This window comes from Bison bison, unplaced genomic scaffold (assembly GCF_000754665.1).
Source record: "Bison bison bison isolate TAMUID 2011002044 unplaced genomic scaffold, Bison_UMD1.0 scf7180017864381, whole genome shotgun sequence".
Classification (NCBI taxonomy): Eukaryota; Metazoa; Chordata; class Mammalia; order Artiodactyla; family Bovidae; genus Bison; species Bison bison.
The window spans coordinates 1,962,853-1,980,905 of record NW_011494953.1 but is presented as its reverse complement, the minus strand read 5'-3'; the positions used below and the strand labels follow the sequence as shown (position 1 = coordinate 1,980,905).

Sequence of the window (18,053 nt, the reverse complement as noted above, 5' to 3'; positions counted from 1 at the left end):
CGCACTGCACAGTATGTGGGATCTTAGTTCCCTGACCAGGGATAGAACCCATGTCCCTGCAGTGGAAACGTGGACTTTTAACCACCAGGGAAGTCCCACAGGGCCCCTTTCTTGAAAGCTCCTCCCTCATCTTTCTACACTCTCTGCCTCCCCAGCTGCTTACCAATCTCCGTCAGGGAAGCATAAGGCACCTCTGGGGTGCTGCGGAAACTGGGGGTGAAGTAGCTGTCCAGGCCCCGTCCTGGCTCCCCAAGCCCAGGACGCCTGGGGTCCTCAGAGTGAAGTCCACCCCTGTCTGGGGCCAGCTGGCTGCCTGTGCCATAGAAGTTCTCCCTGCCCTCAGCCTTGCCCCGCTCAGGGCTGTATTCCAGGTGGTACGAGGCCCCGTTGAGCCCAGTCTTGGCCAGGCTGTTGGAGTAGGAGGGCCCACAGCCTGGAGCCCTCAGGAAACTAGGGGGACAGGCTGAGGCCTCTGGCAGGTCAGGCGAGGAGCCCAGGGGTAGCTGCCCATCCGGGAGCCCCAAGGTGCAGGCGAGGGTGTCTGCTCCTTGGGCTCCCACGGGAGGGGTCTTGGCCGCTTGTTCCCGTTGCTGCTGTTGCCGCTGCTGCAGCTGTTTCTGCACCTCTGCATGCAGGCTGTCCCTTTGCTTCTTGGACATGCGGCCAAACTTGACAGCTGAAAGAGGTCGGGGGATCAGGAGTTTTGGAGGCGGGAGGACATGGCACAGGGCAGAGTCAATAGGCATTGTGACCATTACAGGATTAACTTGCTGCTCCTTGAAGAGCTCACTCCGAGCAGAGCTTCTCCAGTCTGGCCCGGGAGCTTGCCTTCCAGACATTTCTGTTCAAGACCCACTCCTGCCGACTCCTGTCTGCTTCTGGGCTCTGTCCAGCCCAGATGTATCAGCAGACGTATCAGTCTTCTGAGCAAACTCTCCCTGCTTGAAACCAGCTTCGACTAAGTGGCAGAATTTGAGCAATGAGTCTGGGCTGAGGAGCCCGGCCTCCTGCTATGGGGCTGGGGATGGCTGGGGAGGGAGCCTCAAGCTGTATCGGGGTCACCTCGCCCAATCTACGAGGGTCGGGAGGAAGAGGAGAGCCGAGAACACAGGTCTCCCTGTGGTCAGGCCTACAGGCTCCCTGGTGACCTAGATACTCACCACAGCCCAACCCAGGCTCCGCGGCTTGTTTCTGAACATCCTCTTCTGCTCTCTCTTTCCTGCCTTTTCACTCGCCCCACCGCCCCTCCCAGGTGTGGGGGCACAGCCCCTCACCCCGCCTGCCCCTTTGCAACCCTGCGTGTTTCCTTTCACTTTGTTATTTTGGGCGCTGAAAAGTGCTGACAGGCTCCTTCTGGCTCCCCATCACCTCATGCCTCCCCCAGCCCCACCCTGGGCTCCTTCTGTGGTGTTGGAGGGGGGAGCAGTTTGGGGGCTGCCAAGGGGGCAGTGGCTGAGAAAGGGAGAAAGGCACCAGGAACAGCCGCCCTTGTGAACCTCAGCCTTCCGGGCTGTTCTCAGGGTGATTGTGGTCCCATTCATAGTCACAGCCCTTTGTCCCAAGTTGGAGATAGGGGTACGGGGAGCCAGGTGGAGTTGGAGCAAGGGGGCAGCTGGGGAAAGATGTGGACTGTGGATGGGGATGGGATCTGGGCTGGAGGCAAGTCGGGTGAGGAGAGTCCCTCCCAAGGAAGGGGAAAAGGGCCTAGGAGTTTGAGGAAACAAGGGTTGTTGTTGCAGAGCCTGAAGCTGGGGACTGTGAAGACCTTTGATGAGGGCAGCCTGCCCACCGCCACGCTGGACAGTGGAAGAGACCAGAGCCTGCCAGAGGGAAGTTTGGAGGGCGGAGACCCGGAAGGCTGCTGAACCCCGGTCTGGTGCCGCTGAACCCGTCTGGTCAGGCCGCCGCTCTGGCGACTGAAGCCCTGGGGGGCTGCCCACTTGGCCTCACCATCTCGGGACATGCCCAGGGCCAGGCACTTCTGCAGGCGGCAGTGCTGGCATCGGTTGCGGCTCGTGCGGTCGATGGGGCAGTTCTGCTGGCGGGTGCAGGAGTAGGCCACGTTGCACTGCTGGCTCCGGCGGAAGAAGCCCTGGGGAAGGCAGGTGAAGACCATGGCTGCTGGCCCTGGCAGGGCCGAGATCAGTCTGAGGACCTCCAGATCGTAGGACCCCTCAGTTTTCTCTCCTCCATTATAATCTGTCCTGCAGTCGCTTCCCAAGTTGAAGACAAGGCCCTCTGGCACAGGGCTCTCCAGGCAAAGTGCCACCGGGCAGCTCCCTAGCCATCTCAGGAGACCAGCCCTGCAGGCAGTACGGAGGCTGCCGAGCCCCCTCTCCTATCCTCTGAAGAGACTGTGTATGAGCGAGCACTCACCTTGCACCCCTCACAGGTGATAACCCCATAGTGGATCCCAGATGACTTGTCCCCACAGATTTTACACGGAATCACTTCAATTTGTGCTGGAAGAAGGAAAGAGCAGAGGTGAGCCTGGGAGCCTTCGGTGCAGCCTACCCCAGCACCTGGGAGGCAGATCCAGGGACGTGGTGTATCCTCTGCTGCCCTACCCCAGTCCTCTTGTAAGATGGGAGACCGGGCTTCCCTGGTGGCTCAGTGGTAAAGAACCCACCTGCCAAGCAGGAGACGTGGGTTCAATCCCTGGGTCGGGAAGATCCCCTGGAGATGAAAATGGCAACCCACTCCGGTATTCTTACCTGGAGAATCCCATGGACAGAGGAGCCTGGCGGGCTACAACAACTGAACAACAACAATAAGATGGACGAAGGAGTGAATGCCAAATGCCACTCAGCAAAGGATCTGTGGAGGCTGTTTTAGTTTTGCGGAGTGGCTGGGGTTGTACCAGTTCTATGGGGGCAGAGAAAGCAGCTGCAGAGAGGCCACCTGCTCAGCCCTTCAAGATGAAAAGCTCTAGTTGCCTCCCTCCCGCCTGGGGACCTAGGAGTCCTCACTACTTCACAACACCTGCTTCCCGCCCAGGGGGCTTCCTCTGAGCTGCCCTCCCCACACTGGGGCTTGGCCCCCCAGGGCAGACTGTGGGGCCTGGTGGGAAGATGTGGTGCACCAGGCGGGAGGCACCTGGGGGCCAGGTAGAGCTGCCTGCCATCCTCAGCCGGGCTGTGAAGGCTCAGGGAGGGGCTGTGCGGAGACTTGGGGGCCAAGAGGGCAGGGTCACAGGGTGGGGCCCAGAGAGGGTAGAGAGAAGCCAGATGGAGCCCAGGAAAGTGGGGGCAGCAAGCCAGCTCTTCTGGATGTCTGAGAGCCAGGGAGCGGATCAAACAGAGCTCCCAGGTTCCTGGCCCAGAGCAGAGGGTGGCTGTGTATGGATGCTTACGTGTGTGTACACGGGCCTCTGCCTCCAGCTGTGTGAGCCCAAATCATGAATGTTAACACTGGCTGGGACTAGAGACCATCGGATCATTCAGACCTCTTTTTTTCCCCTTTACCAAGGAAGGAATAGGCCAGATGAGATCAGATGGTTGGCCCAGGTTCACAAAGCTAGCTTACTCAGGAGCTGGGTCTATCTCCCAGTTCCCCATAGCTTTCCATTCTGCTGATCCATGTCCGTGATTTCAGAGGCACACACATCAGTGGGCATGTTGCCTGCTTGAAGGGGTGCTCGTGTGTGCGCGCGTGTGTGTGTGTGTGTGTACACGAAAGGTATATGTGATTCACGAGGCAACAGGCATAGCTGCTTGAGCCAGTGTGTACACTGTGCATATTTGTGTGTTAGTGTTTGTTGACTGGCTGCCAGGACCCTCCCCCTCTCCCACTAAGCTCATTGTAATCTACCTCCCTGGTGCCTTCGCTGTGGATGGTTACTGGCCCCAGGTCCATTTCTACTTTGCCCCATCCTTGTCAATGCCCACAGCTCCCTGCTAAGTTTCAGGGATGAGCCGCCGGCCTCTCCACCAGCCAATCTTTGGAGGGACTGGGCAGGGATGGGTTCCCTTTCAGGTGTTTTCATCACTCCTAAGGGCATGCGCTTCTCTCCTCTGCCGTTGCTGACCTGCTGCCTCCCCTCTGAGGGAAAATGCCTGGGATGGCTGCTGCTGCTGCTAAGTCGCTTCAGTCGTGTCCGACTCTGTGCGACCCCATAGACGGCAGCCCACCAGGCTCCCCTGTCCCTGGGATTCTCCAGGCAAGAACACTGGAGTGGGTTGCCATTTCCTTCTCCAATGCATGAAAGTGAAAAGTGAAGTTGCTCAGTTGTGTCCGACTCTTTGCGACCCCATGGACTGCAGCGCACCAGGCTCCTCCGCCCATGGGATTGTCCAGGCAAGAGTACTGGAGTGGGTTGCCATTGCCTTCTCCTGCCTGGGATGGAGCAGGATGTAAAAGTGGTCTAGGACCGCAGCTCCCCCTCATCTCTGATTCCAAGGGTCAGAGGAAGCAGCCGCTGCCTGCAGGGCAAATCCAGTGCTATGAACTCTCTTCTGGCCTAGGCCTGGACTCTGGTTGTGGTGTAGGGCCTGCTGATGTGAGGTGGGGAGGGTGACCATGGCTTGCCCACTGCTCCCCCAAATATTGTTTTTGTCACCCTTAAACCATCATCCCCTCAGGTTAGCCTAGACCTGAGTCAGAGTAAGCAGCTGCCTCTCATGGGGACAGGGTGTCTGAAATCTGTCCATTAGATCTCGAGTCTCTCCTGACTCGAGTTCTCAGGCAGTCCCACTAGCCTGCCCAGCACCCACCCAATAGGCGGTCCTGATCATCTAGGACAGATGGCAAGAGAACTTTCAGATTCTTTCCAGTAAATTAAGAGCAGATGGGAATGAATGGAGGGAAGAGAGAACAAGGGAGGACTGGATACCTAGAAAAGGGGCAGAGAATGCAGGGACACCTGCACATCTTAGCCACTGGATTCTCTAGGTCTCAGTGCCCTTGTCAGTAAAATCAGGGTCAGCACAGCCTTCGTGGCCGGTGCAGGGGGTGACGGGTGTTAGCATAGGGGGTACACGGACTCACCCGAGGAAAGTGCTTTGCAGCTGGAAACACTGTGTGCTGGCTGCCATCGAGCACAGCAGTGGGAAGAGAACCCTGAAGGCGTTTGAGGCCCAAGAGAAGTACTTGTCTCCTGTGGAGTCAGCTCTTGCCTCTCCCCCACAAGTTCCCCTCCAGCATTGTGGGATCTCACTCCTCAGTGGCCCTAAGCCCAGAGAGGGCAGAAACCATCGTGGGTCACCCAAAAAGTAAGCGGGAGGGAGACTAGGCCAAGCCACAGTAGGAACTTGGGCTCCAGCCCAGCACTCAACCACAGGCCTCCCTGCCTCTTCCCTTCTCCAAGAGCCACATCCGTGTGCGTGTATGCGCTGACCACACGGCTGACCCAGACACGTCTCTCGGCCCTACCGCCTGACCCACTGCTGGTCCCAGCCCCAGGAACCTCACAACAGTGTCACTGAGACCTTGCCCTTTTCATAGGACGATGTGGCCAGCCACAGACCACCTTCACAAATACCCGTGTTTGGGGGAGACCAGAGTTTGGACCCCGGCCACTGGGCCAGCAACCATAGTCCCACACTCCCCAGCCACAGTCCGAGACAGACGTACAGAGTGAGACAGGCACACAGGGTCAGGGGTTTTGAGCTGGACCCTCCAGCCTCTCAGCTAGAGAGACCAAGAGATTCGGGACCAGGAGACTACAGAGACAGATGCAGAGATGGAGAGAGAGCCCCGGAAACACAGAAAAAACCCACACTCGTGTCCTGCCCCCATGCCCAAGGCCTGGCCCTGTCAGCACGGTCAGGCCCTCTTATCCTGCTCCTCCCTCCTGGCCCTGCCACCTGTACCCCGGCCATGCCATCTACCCAAAACCTCAAAGAGAAAGTACCGGTGCACACGAGTGTGACTTGTGGAGGAGGGGCGGGGAGAGAACGGGAAGAGGACCGGCAGAGGTGGCGGTGGGGTGAGCTGGAGCTGAAAAACACCTTGAATACCTCACCTTTGCAGCCTCCCCCCATGAGCCCTGTCCCTGAAGCAGTAGCTGGTGGGAACCCAGGTTGGGGAGGGGAGCTGAGTAATCACAGGATTACTCAAGCTGTTTCCCAGGAGCCTGGCCTGCCAGGAACTTACCACCTAAGGGCCTAACAGTGCCAGGAACTAGAACTAAGCAGAGGTCAGGAGCCTCGAGGTCAACCCCTGCAGCATGGCTCCCACAACAGCCCTCACTCTATCTGCCCTCGCCTGCTGCTTCAGGAAGATCTGTGTAGCTCACTGTGGTTCTCTCCCAGTTCAGTTCAGTTCAGTTCAGTCACTCAGTCGTGTCCGACTCTTTGCGACCCCAGGTTCTCTCCCAGGGCCCCTCAATTCCAAGGAGGGAGACGACGTGCCCACATACACATGATACCTCCTGAAACCACCTAGTGATTGCATGACCCTAGACCTCTGAGTCGCCAACAAGATCCCCTAGGGAGCTAGTTAAGATGCAGGTCCCTACTCAGGAAGTCGGAGGGCCCCAGGTTCTGCATTTGAACAAGCTCTTGGTTGGTGCCCAAGCTTGCTGGTCCTCACCCTACATTTCTGAGTAGCAAGAATGTAGTCCCTCTTCCTGCTTCTGCCTCTTGCTGGGGCATAAGGGTGGGGCTGGTGGTCTCCTCCCCAGCTCATTCTTTTATCTGCCAACCGGTGTGACTTCTAAAACTTCATTCCAACACAGTACTAGGAAAAGAAAATGAATCTCTTCTGGACTGCTTTGGAGATTGAAGGATCCCCAGGGAGCCTCCTCTGAGCACCTCCTATGTGGGGAAATACGGTAGAGACAAAGTAGGCTGTCCCCCTCCCTCCAGCCTCCTCTAATCTCACCCTTCTCACAGCTGCAAGATTCATTGATAGCGCTCTTTGAATGCATCCTGAGCTTGGCCCTGTGCCACCTTAGAAAGCCAGCCCTGGGCCCTGTCCAGGTGCCCTATGCCACAGAGAGGAAGTGGTAGGAGCAAAGGAGGGGCTGCAACCCAGGGGGATCTTTCCCCTCAAACCCCAGAACCACCCCAGCTCTGGCAGAGAAAGGTGCAGACAGAGGCACCCTGAGGTCCTCATCTTCCCCTGGTGCTCTATCTGCCCAAGGCTAGGCTTTTCCTCTCTCCTCTTTCTCTCTCTTTTTCTCCAAAGGACATTGATTAAGGATGATGATGACAGGTGGCATCTTCCCAGGTGGCAGAGTGGTCAAGAATCCACCTGCCAATGCAGGAGACACAGGAGACATGGGCTCGATCCCTGGGTCAGGAAGATCCCTTGGAGAAGGAAATGGCAAACTACTGCAGTATTTTTGATCCCATGGACAGAAAAGCCTGGAGGCTACCCACCCCAGTATTCTTGCCTGGGAAATTCCACGGACAGTGGAGCCTGGCAGGCAACAGTTCATGGGGTCGCAAAGAGTCAGACATGACTGAGCAGCTGAGCACACACAAGGATGATAGACATAAGCGTTGGCTGAATTCTTACTCTGTGCCAGGCTTTACATACATTTTTCATTTAATGACCACGATAATCCCGTGAAGTAGGTACTCTTTGTATCGTCCCCATTTTAAGAACGAGAAAACGAGCAGGGGAGAGTGAGTGGCTTGACCAAGGTTGCACAAGCTTGCTGGTCCTCACCAGAAGTGGGAGATCTGGTATGCAAGCCCAGGTCTCTGTAACCTGAGAGCCAGTGTCCCCAACCATTGAGCCTTTCACTCTAGAAGGATGAGACACTCAAATGCACTAGGCAGATTGTGGGTGGGGGCATGTTTACCGGCTGCAGCGGAAGTGCAAAGTGAGGGGGGTGGGCTAGGACCAGAATTCAGGGAGGACACCCATGGAACTAAAGCTGGGCCTCATGTCTAGTCTAAAGATCCAGTCATTATTCCCTCTGTCCCATACCTTCTCCTGTGGTGTCAGCCCCCTCCTGCCTTTAACCATGGTTCGCCCACCCCAGCCGAGCTCCTGATTTAGGACCCTTCACAGGACCACAGCTCTTCTGGCCTGTGGTCTGGCTTTCAGGTCAGGCATGCTGGCAGGCCTCTTTGCAGAAACCAGTGATTGAGTGAGTGAGAAAGGACTGTATCTCTTTTCTTAGCTCAGGGGCCCTCACCCCCCAGCTCCAACTCAGTCCCTCTCCCCACAGAGACCACACCTCCGGCCAGGGGATCCCTGTGTACCCCAGCCGGTCACCAGCCTCCCTCCTTTCTCAGCTCTCAGTTCCCGCAGCTTCTGCAAAGTTGGAAACCACGGCGGTGGGCTCCCGCCGCAAAGAGCAGGAGGGGGAGGGCAGGGTGGGGGTCAGAACAGAAGCCGCTGTACCTGGCGAACGCTCCTGTCTGCCCTTAGTGAAAATTTTCTGCTGATACACCCAGGTCCCAGGGCTGAGAAAGTAGTGAAGCTAAAACTCAGGTGGGCGAGGGAGAGTCTGGGGTTTTGAAAAGCTATGAAAGCCAGCCAGCCACCTGAAACCCCCTCCTGGTGCCCCCGCCACCCCCGCAGTCTGGGACAGGAGAAAGGAGGGGAAACAAAAGAATTGAGTGAAAACAACCAGGGGATGGGGGGAGGGGATGAATCACCAGGAGGAAGCAGTAAGGAGCAGGAGCCCAGACGCACCGCCAGCGGCCTTCCCGAGGCTCAAGTCTCCTTTCCAGAGGGCCTCTGCTGCTGTGGGAAGGCCAGGGCCCCCAGAAAGACCCAGGCTCTGGCCCTGTGGCCCAGCCCTGCTGCCATCCCTCCTCCTAGATGGATATCTCCATCCTTTCTGAGCCTGGAGTCCCAGGGAGGGGGCAGCTGGAGGAGTGGAGATGAGATCTCAGAAAGGACTAGTCATTGGAGGAGACCCCAGGGCTGCCTCTCTAGGAGAGCTCTCAGCATGGGAAAGTCCCTGTTCCCCGTCTGAATCAGGGGACAGGGGCAGGGGAGCGGGAAGGAGCCCCTGGGAGGGGCAGCCACACCAATACCCATGTTTCTTGGTGATGGGACAGGCTGGGGTGCTCCCACCTTCTAAAGCCCTGAGCTGGAGGTGTTTGGGAGTCCTGTTAGGAATGGGCAGAGAGAAGAAGCCAAAGGTACAACAGCGATTCGAGGAAGGAGGGGGCCCTTTGAATGGCCCTGAGCTCTCTGGGTGAGGTCTGTGGCACCCCGGGACTTGGACTTCTTTCTGGTTGATGGGTCCTCCTCATCATGACCAGACTTGAGGAAGATCAGGGCACAACAAAGACGAGAACGCAACCTCATAGCCCTTGCCCTCCCACCTCCCCATCCAGGCCTAACGCCAGGGCCTTATGTCTGTTGGCTCCACTCCAGCCATGCCCCGGAGTGAGCTGACGGGGCCACCCTCCCTCTGGCTGGCTGGGGAGCTCTTCTGGCTAATGGATGTTTCCTCTCTCCTCGGCAGCAGGTCATGATGGCAGAGACCCTATCATTCTTTCGGAGCTTCTGTAAATTCCATCCCTCCCACTTCTGCCTTCCTACACCTGATCTATATTCAGTGTCTCCCCTCTCCTGCCCACCTCCTTTTCTCTCTGTCACCCCCTGGGTCTGTGTGCCTTTCCATCTTCTACACTTCAGTCCTGTCTCAGGCTACACGTTGTAATGTTTTGGCTCTCCTGGTATTTCTCCAGTTGTAGCTCTATCTAGACATCACTCTCTCCCCATGTGTTTCATAGATCTTCTGTCATTTGAGTTTGGCCTCTGCATCTCTCTTTATTTCTTGGTCTGGTTCCTTTCTTCTTCATCTTTTTCTTTTTTTTTTTTAATTTACTTGGCTGTACTGGGTCTTAGTTGCAGCATGCAGAATCTTTTATTTTCAACACGTGGGATCTAGTTCCCTTACCAGGGATCGAACCTGGGCCCCCTGCACTGGGAGCACAGAGTCCTAGCCACTGGACCACCAGGGGAGTGCCACTGCTCCGTTTTCTGCTCCTGGTGTGTCTGGACCTTGGTCTTTGTGTGGGTCACAGTTCCAAGCCCCTAGTGCTCTGCCCTCCCCAGAGAAGGTCAGAGGACAGGGAGGTAGCTGGAACTCACGAGGGGCTATGAGGTGCCCAGAGACGTCCAAGTGAGAAGGACCGGCGGCACCAACCCCAGATGGGAGGAGACCCTCTCCAGCCTACCAGCTTGGTGGGGGTGGGTTTGTCACGTAGACCTGCTCTGTTCAGTGTCTCCCCTGTTCAGTCCCGGGCTCTCCTGCCCTCCTGCCAGGCTCTGAAGCACATCCGACCATTGCTTCTTCCCAAGGTGGATTGGCTGATTTGAGACCATTTCTGGGAAGACTAACCTTTGCTGCTACTGGGAAGAAGCCAGAAGGGAAACTGAAGTTTGGGTCTCTTCACCCCTCCTGGCCGCCCCCGCTTGGACGCCTGCACGGGAGTCTCCACCCCAAGTGTGGAGGTGAAGCTCTTTCCTTTCCTTGGCCACCTCTCCGTGTCTCCTCTAAGTTCCCTTCACTACTCTGGGGGATGCTTCACTTGGAGACCACCGCTCTCTGCTTGGTCAGAACGGGAGCTTCTCTGAAGTTAGTTTTGTTTTTAAATTCAGCTTTTTTTAAAATAAGAGAGGGGGGCGCAATGACTTGCCTAAGGACAAGGCTAGTCAGGGACAGAGGTGGCTCAGAAGCTGGTATTTAGACTCAGCCCGTGGGTTTTTCCAGTATAATATGGACTCTCTTTTGTGGGTTGTGGGAAGACCCCCAGTTGAGGCTGGGGGTGCCTCCTGCCTCAGGCCACAGGAGTCCAGGGCTTCCCTTTTCGTCCTTCACCCTATGCTCTGGGAGGTTCTCTGGTTCCCCACATGAGGGCGATTTGCCCACCCTGCTCTGCTGGAAGGCACAGGGACCCCAGACATCTGCCCACCAGCTGTTGGCCCATGGCTTTGGGCCAGGAAGCCAGTAAAGTTGAAGGCTTTTTGCTCTCATCTCTACTGCCTGATCCTACTCATCAAATGGGTGTCTGAACCTGGGATGAGGGGTCTCTCATACACACACACACACACACACACACACCACCCTGGCTGGATTCCACTTGGTCCTCATGATCCTGCAGTGGGCAGGGAGTGTGATGGCTCAGAGGCCTGGATGCTGGGGTTCTGACCCCCTCTGCCAGCTGCCCTGTCTTTACCCTCGCCAACCCGCTGCTTCAGGGCACAGCGGCTCCTCTGGCCTCCTTTCTCACCCTGCCCACAGGTAGTTTGGAGGCGTGGAGGGAAACACTGCAGTGGGTGCCGGGACAGCGAGTTTGGGCTGCCTGTTAATTACCAGCCTTCACCTACTACAGCTGTGTGATCTAGGGGTGAAGCACTGGGCCCCTCTGGGTCTCAGTCCCTTTTTGTAAAACAAAGCGCGGGGCACCTCACCTACTCTGGGAGATCCTTGCCAGAGCCCATGACAGAGGAGTTCCTCAATAGTCCCTCTACTGCAACTGCTCTAAGAGAACCGTTTGAGGAATGAGACTCCACGACTACTCCATCCAACAGATCCTAGCCTTGACCAGGACACACCCTGCCAGGGAAGAGCGCTCGGCTTTTGCCCACACTGTTCCCTCCTTTTCAGAAGGCCCGGGAATGATGATGGGCCCCAGGCTTCCCCGCTCCCAGGAGGCCCATTCACTTACTTCTCATGACTGAGTCCTGGGCTTTGCCGCCTGGGCTCCCTGTCCTTCTCAGCCGGGGTTGTCCAGGGACGGGGCGCAGCTGACAGCAGGGGTAGGGGCCAGGCCCTCTTGGCAGAGCCTCAGTCCGCAGCTCTGCACCTAGCTCTCCCCCAATGCTTCTGGGCCGGGGGGTTTAAGATCTGCACCACACAGGTGGCCGAGTGACAACCCCCCCCAACTCCACCCCCCAACCCCCCCTGGGGTGCAGCGGGTAGGATGACAGGCGCCCCATGTGGCCAATCTGGGCCTGGGGCAGAGTGTGAGGGGCGGGGCAGCCAATCGCAGGGGGCGTTGGAAAATTCCAAAACCACAGGCGACAGCCACACGCGTAAAAGCTGTTTCCACCCGCCAGGGTAGTTCTGGCTGGGGAGCCGGAATGGAGCTCACATGAGCCTGGGGCCAGGTCCTTACTCCCCCTCCCCCCGAGGATCCCCGAGAGCCTGACCCTCTTTGCCAGGTGACTCCAGGGACGGGGCTATTTCTAGAGGTAAGTCACAGAATGTCTGCCTGGGGCCACCTGCGACCCTGTGGACTGCCAACAGCCGTGTTCAGTGAGATGCAGTCTGGGAGGCTGCCCACCACCCACCACGCTCATGCCCTCCCTGCACACGGTACATACCCTGGGCTAGGGCATAAGTGATTATAGTAGCAGCAATAACCATCAGACAAATGCCACTATCTGTAGGAGGGGTTAGTCGGTCAGAAATTTCCTTAGGAGCAAAACTGCCGAACTTGGAATGAAGATGATGTTAATAATAATGCTTAACCATGTGCCAGAAATGGTTCTTAAGGCTTTATGTGGATGATCTAGTCTTCACAGAAAGCTTTATGTTGTAGGTACCATTATCCCTACTTCAAAGATGAGGACAGTGAGACACAGAGAGGTTAGGTAACTTGTCTGAGGTCACACAGCTAGCAAAGTGGTGGAGTCAGGACTCAAAATCAGGGTGTTTGACCCCAGATTACACTTGAGAAATGGGAAGCTTTCTCTGGTTCAGGTCTGCTTAGGAGGGTCTCCTGCTGTGGGAGTCTCTGTAGAGTTTCTTGGTCTTGGAATCCTTCTCTGGGGGTCCATCAACTTCAGAGGCCCTCTCAACCTCATATCTGCTCTGTGGGCACCTCAGCCTCGGGGTTCCCTCTTCAGGACCCCTTAGTAATCAGGTGCTCCTCTCAGTCTGGGAGTCCCTCTTGGGCGTCTCCCTTCCTGGGGTTGTCTTGGAGGCCCCTTTTACGACTGTCTCCACTTCCAGAGCCCACTTTTCAGAGTCTCCGGGCCTGGAGGAGGCATTAATCTTTCCTGGATTATCTGGGCCAAACCTCCTAAGAGGCCTCTGATCTTGCTGGGACTCTAATGGCGCCTGGCACAGGCCTTTCCCCGCTGGCCTTCCTTGGGCACTCAGGAGCTGGCAGTGGGTGGGGGAGGGGCTGTCAGCCCATGTTCTCCTGAGGACCCTCACGGGTGGGGGTGGGGTGGAGGTATGGTTGCACAGGGCCAGGGGGTTGGAAGGGGGTGAGGGGGTGTGGTCCTGGCCGAGGTTTCTGTGGTAAGGGGTTGAGGGTAGGAATGGCGTTTAGCCTCTTCCAGTTCCAGATGCTCCGAAAGTCCCCCTTCTCCCCCCCACCCACATATGGTCCCTGGCCCCCACCTCCCTCAGCTCACCCGCGTCACTCCTTGACCCGCTTTCCTCCCAGGGCCCTGCTCAGCATTTCCGTGGGGCCCTGTGGCTAGGGGCAGGCGAGGCACTGATCAGGATTGTGCTGAGCAAAGCAACCCCCCACTCAGAAGGATGTAGCCTCCTGGTGGCCTCCCAGCCCCTATCTGACCAGCTCAGGGAGGAGGGTGATGCTTGGGCCTTCTGAGATCTCTCTGCTCGGAACAGGGAGCTCTAGGCGATGATGGCAGCAGAAAGAACTGCAGTGAGCTCTCAGGAGGAACTGGTAGGCAGTCCAAGGGAGGGCCATGGAGAAGGGCAGGTGACCACTCATGCCCTGGAGTGGTCCTCCTCAGTTCAAGGATTCTGAGAAGGCATCCTGGGCCTGGAAGGGCACGTTGATGGGACATGAGCTTTGAGACCAAGGTGCAATGGGTGCATTTTCTGGGGGTGTAGCCTCTCTTATGAAGTAGGAGGATAGATCTGATGAGTTGAGAGTTCCCAAGAGAAGGTATTCCTTGCTAGTATCCATTGGTAAGTCCTTCCTGGGCTCTAATCCCTTCCTCACATGTTGCAGCCTCAGTCTTTCAATGTCCCCAGGACCCAGAGTGTTTCTCTCCATGTGTTTCCTACCAAGATGAAGGCTTTCCTGTTCTCCTGCTCTGCACAGGCTGGCCCCAGGCTTGTTCATGCCTTGGGATGTGTTAACCACAGAGATGCACAGCAAACCTGACTCTGCTGCCACAAAGCCTGGTGCAGGCACCCTGAGTCCCTGAGGCCACCCTGCCTCAGCATCTCCCTGCCTGACCTAGTGATCTCCACCACTGCCCACCCCCCACTGCCCCACCCAGCATCTCCTGTGCCTCTGTCCAGCAGCTCCTTCTTCCTGTGGCTCCCTTTCACTGTGCTCTCCTTACTTCTTTGCGACATTCCCTCGCACTTTTCAGGCTTCTCCCTTATCTCCTCCCTTTGCCCCCCAGTCTTGAGGTTTTATCACTCCTCCTCCTCATCTCCCCACGTCCCTGGTTTTTCAGCTCCACCTCCTTTCAGACCTGGCCACCTCTGCCCGGTTGCTCCAGCTCCGAGCATGCAAGGCATGTGCCTTGCTTTTACATGGACCTCCTGGCGCCCTTGCTGAATTCTTTGCCATCTCTCCACACCCCAGCACCAGTTCCTGCCCCAATCCTCTACTCACAGGTGTGGGTCTTCTTTGCAGCCAGCAGCTCTGTAAGGAGAAGAGAGGGGGTCAGGGCCAAAAGTTGAGGACCACGGAGGATCAAGAGATCCTCCCCAATGCTCAGGCCCTCACCCCTACCCCAGTCCTTCCTGGAAGAACCTGGCGTCTGAGAAGGTGGGACCGCCTCCACTGCACTGCTCTCTTCACTCTGCCCTACAGTCATGCAAAGCCTCTTCAAATCCTGAAATGTGCCAGGCTCCTCGCCACTCTGGGACTTCCCCACATTATTCTTTCTGCCTGGAAGGCCCTTCCCTGGCCCCTCCTCAATCTAGACAACTTTTCATCCCCCAAGTTCCCAATCAGGTCTTTTCCCCAGAGAAGCCCTCCCGCCCTTGTGCTGACACACTCAGCTCCAGCAGTTGATTTCCTGGCACTCATCACATCATCTCACCGCTATAACTGTTCATGATCTAAGAAGAGGGAGCTTTCCTGCTAGACAGTAAGCCCTATGGAGGCAGGGACTGTGTCTGCCTTGTTCATATTGTTATTTTGTAGTGCCTGCCCCTTAGAGATACACAGTAAATATTCTGCTGGCTGCACAAGCATGCTCAGTCGTGTTCAACTCTGCAACCCTACTACTGTAGCCTGCCAGGCTCCTCTGTCCATGGGACTTTGCTGGCAAGAATATTGGAGTGCGTTGTCATTTTTTCCTCCAGGGGAATCTTCCTGACTCAGGGATCAAACCTGCGTCTCCTGCATCGTCAGGAGAATTCTTTACCACGGAGCCAAGCGGCCAGAGTTAAAACTCTTGGTTGCTTGTTTGTGCCCGCAGCACCTGGGAATTTTGAGGTGTAGGGGTTGAGGGTAGGCTAGTGAGGGTGTTAGAAGGAAGAAGAGAGAGCTTAGAAGGAAGAAGGGAGAGCTGCAAGCACAGACATCCCCAGCACACACACTGCCTCCTGCAGGCTCTGGCTCCACTGGCCCCCCAGCCTGCAGAAGAAGCAATGCCTCCTGCTGTGTGTGGCTGGTCCAGGTGAAGAGAAGGCTGTAGGGAGCACAGATGGGTTGATGTGGGAGGGAGGCAGGGAGGCACAGACCTCCAGAGGAGCAGCTGCTGAAGGGGAAGCCTTCAGCTAGAGCCTGGTTGGAGCAGGGAAGAGCATGTCATTCATTCATATGGTTAACTTTTATTAAACACCTACCGAAGGAGTCCCTGTGAAGAAGCTTCCCCTGCCAGACCTTACTGCATTTTGTACATCCACACAGCAGCTCCTCACAGAGCGCAAGGCCAGTTTTCATTTCAGTAAACGCTGCAGGCCTGCCTTAAGCCCCCTGTATTTCCCCTGACCTCTGACTGTGCTCTCCTGTTACTTTTTCCTTCTACTTGCCCAGTGGGCTTCCCTGGTGACTCAGATGGGAAAGAATCCGGGAGACCTGCAATGCCGGAGACCTGGGTTGGATCCCTGGGTTGGATCCCTGGGTTGGGAAGATCGCCTGGAGGAGGGTATAGCTACCCCCTCTAGTATTCTTGCGTGGAGAATCCCCATGGAAGAGGAGCCTGGTGGGCTACAGTTTATGGGGCCGCAAAGAGTAGGACACCACCGAGCGACTAAGCACAGCACTTGTCTAATGCTCAGCATCTTTCCCTTCTGCTCACCCTCCCGGCTCACACACTGTCCCTGTGCCCAGGAGATGCCCCCGCAAGCCAGTTCCTCCACTGGACTGGGTGGGAGTGATGGACTTGAAGGTCTGGGCTCAGCTGGGGTGGGGTAGGGTTGGGGGAGGACTGCGCAGAGAGGGAGTGGCTCCATCCGGCCCCTCCCGCCTGCCGCCAATCCTGCCTGGCCCCACCCAGCTTCCTCCCTGACGTGGCACCCTCTCTCTAGCCTCTAGCCTTGAACCTCACAGCAGGCCTGGGGTGGGGGAGCTCCCCTTGCTTGCCCCGGCAGTGGAGTTCTTCCTCCACCAGGTGGCCCCACCACTTTTTGCCTCAGGGCTCACACCTGACCTAGCATGTGGCCATGGGATCCCGCTGAGCCGTCTCTGAGTTAGACCCTTCGTGAGGCCAAGGACTGCCTGACTCTCCACACCCCCCGGTGCCCCCCTGCTACCCCTGGCCGAGCGTCCCACATTTTCTGCAGAAATGAAACCGCATCCTCCACCCCACACCCTGAGCCAGTGGGGAGCAAAGTGCTGGGGGTGGGCGTGGGCACCGGACAGGGTTCTATTGCTTGCTTCCCTGACCTTTGTCATCTTTAGAGGCAGGACAGCTTCCTCCGTCGCTGAATGAACAGAAGGTGGAGTGGTCGGCCTCGTACTGCTGCCTGGGGTCCCAGCCAGATGAGCAGTGTCTGCCCCTCCTCCCAGGGGGCGCTCTCACTGGAAACCAGACCCTGCCCACATGCTGGCCCTTCCTCCCTCCAGTTTCCCTGACTCTCTTCTCTCCTCTCCTCCCCCAGCCCACCTGTCTCTTCCTTCTTCACGGCTCCCTTTCTTTCCCCTCCATGTGCTTCCTGCTTCTCCTTCCTCTTTCTCTCCTCTGTCTAGTCCCCAGCCCTTCCTCCCATGTCTCCTTCAGTCTCTATCAAGACCTGCCGTGCCTCACCAGCCTACCCTCCCCTGCCAACCCATCTTTCTCTCCTCTCTTCTCTTGCCCCAACCCTCTCACGTCCCGACCAGCCCCTTCCCATCTCTCCTCTGCACCTCCTGGGAGCCCCTTCCACCTGCCTGTAAGGCTGCAGGGCCTCTTACCCTGCGAGGCTCGGTGATGTCTCTGTGGGGCCCTGTCCATGGGGCAACTCCCTTGGTGCCGTCCTTGCTGCCCTGGCTGCCCAGGAGGGCAGGGAGCAGGGCCCAGGGGAGGGAAGAGAGAGGAGGAGGGAGCACCTGGCCCGACAGCAGGCAGGGGAAAGGAGTGGCTGGCAGAGCGTCCCGACATCAGGAGGGGACACAGGGAGAGATGGGAGGAACAGAGTCTGGGGCCTTGAGGAGAGACAGAATAGGTGACAGGAAGGGCACTGGCCTTTCTGCATCACCTACTGTGTGCTGGGCCCTTTGCCAGTCACTTTCTGTAAATCCATGATTTTCTCCAATCCTCCCAGTGTCCACCATGGAGCAAGCATAGTTGCTTCAGATACCTATGTGATGCTCATAAGCTAGATGATGCTCGAAGATAGTCACAACTTGCCCAAGGATTGTAAAAGGACAGTAAGTGGTTGAGCTGTGATTTGAACCCAGGTCTTTGTGACTCTAGAATCGTGTGCTTTCTATTTGACCAAGACGTGCATGCTCACTCAGTCGTGCCTGACTTTTTGCAACCCCATGGACTGCAGCCTGCCAGGCTCCGCTGTCACTGGGATTTTCTTGGTAAGAATACTGGAGTGGATTGCCATTTCCTCTTCCAGGGGATCTTCCTAACCCAGGGATCCAACTTGTGTCTCCTGCATTGGCAGGCAGATTCTTTACCACTGAGCCACCAAGACAGGTGACTGGTGAAGGGGAGGTGGGGAGGGAAGAGATGAAGATGGGATGGCTTATTTGGGGGATGGTGCCTTCTCTACAGGGTGAGGTCGGGTTCATCCCAGCAGTTCTTGGTTT

General features: G+C 56.9%; 1 protein-coding gene across 7 annotated transcripts in view; it reads right to left on the bottom strand.

The window, feature by feature from the left end:
* The window catches only part of RORC (RAR-related orphan receptor C), a 25,269-nt gene extending 7,968 nt beyond the window's left edge, over positions 1-17,301 (bottom strand). For 2 of the 7 annotated variants that reach the window (XM_010857471.1, XM_010857473.1), the window contains exons 1-5: positions 17,184-17,301; positions 14,475-14,504; positions 2,377-2,462; positions 1,951-2,092; positions 164-676 (exon numbers count right to left, since the gene is read on the bottom strand). In XM_010857471.1, the coding sequence (XP_010855773.1) occupies positions 164-676; positions 1,951-2,092; positions 2,377-2,462; positions 14,475-14,504; positions 17,184-17,247 (835 nt within the window). In that variant the 5' untranslated portion in view covers positions 17,248-17,301. Of the gene's footprint in view, positions 1-163; positions 677-1,950; positions 2,093-2,376; positions 2,463-11,588; positions 14,505-16,700; positions 16,739-17,183 lie in introns of those variants that run through there. The other 5 variants (XM_010857472.1, XM_010857474.1, XM_010857476.1 and 2 more) reach the window with 4 other exon arrangements.
* Between the last annotated feature and the right edge of the window lie 752 nt (positions 17,302-18,053).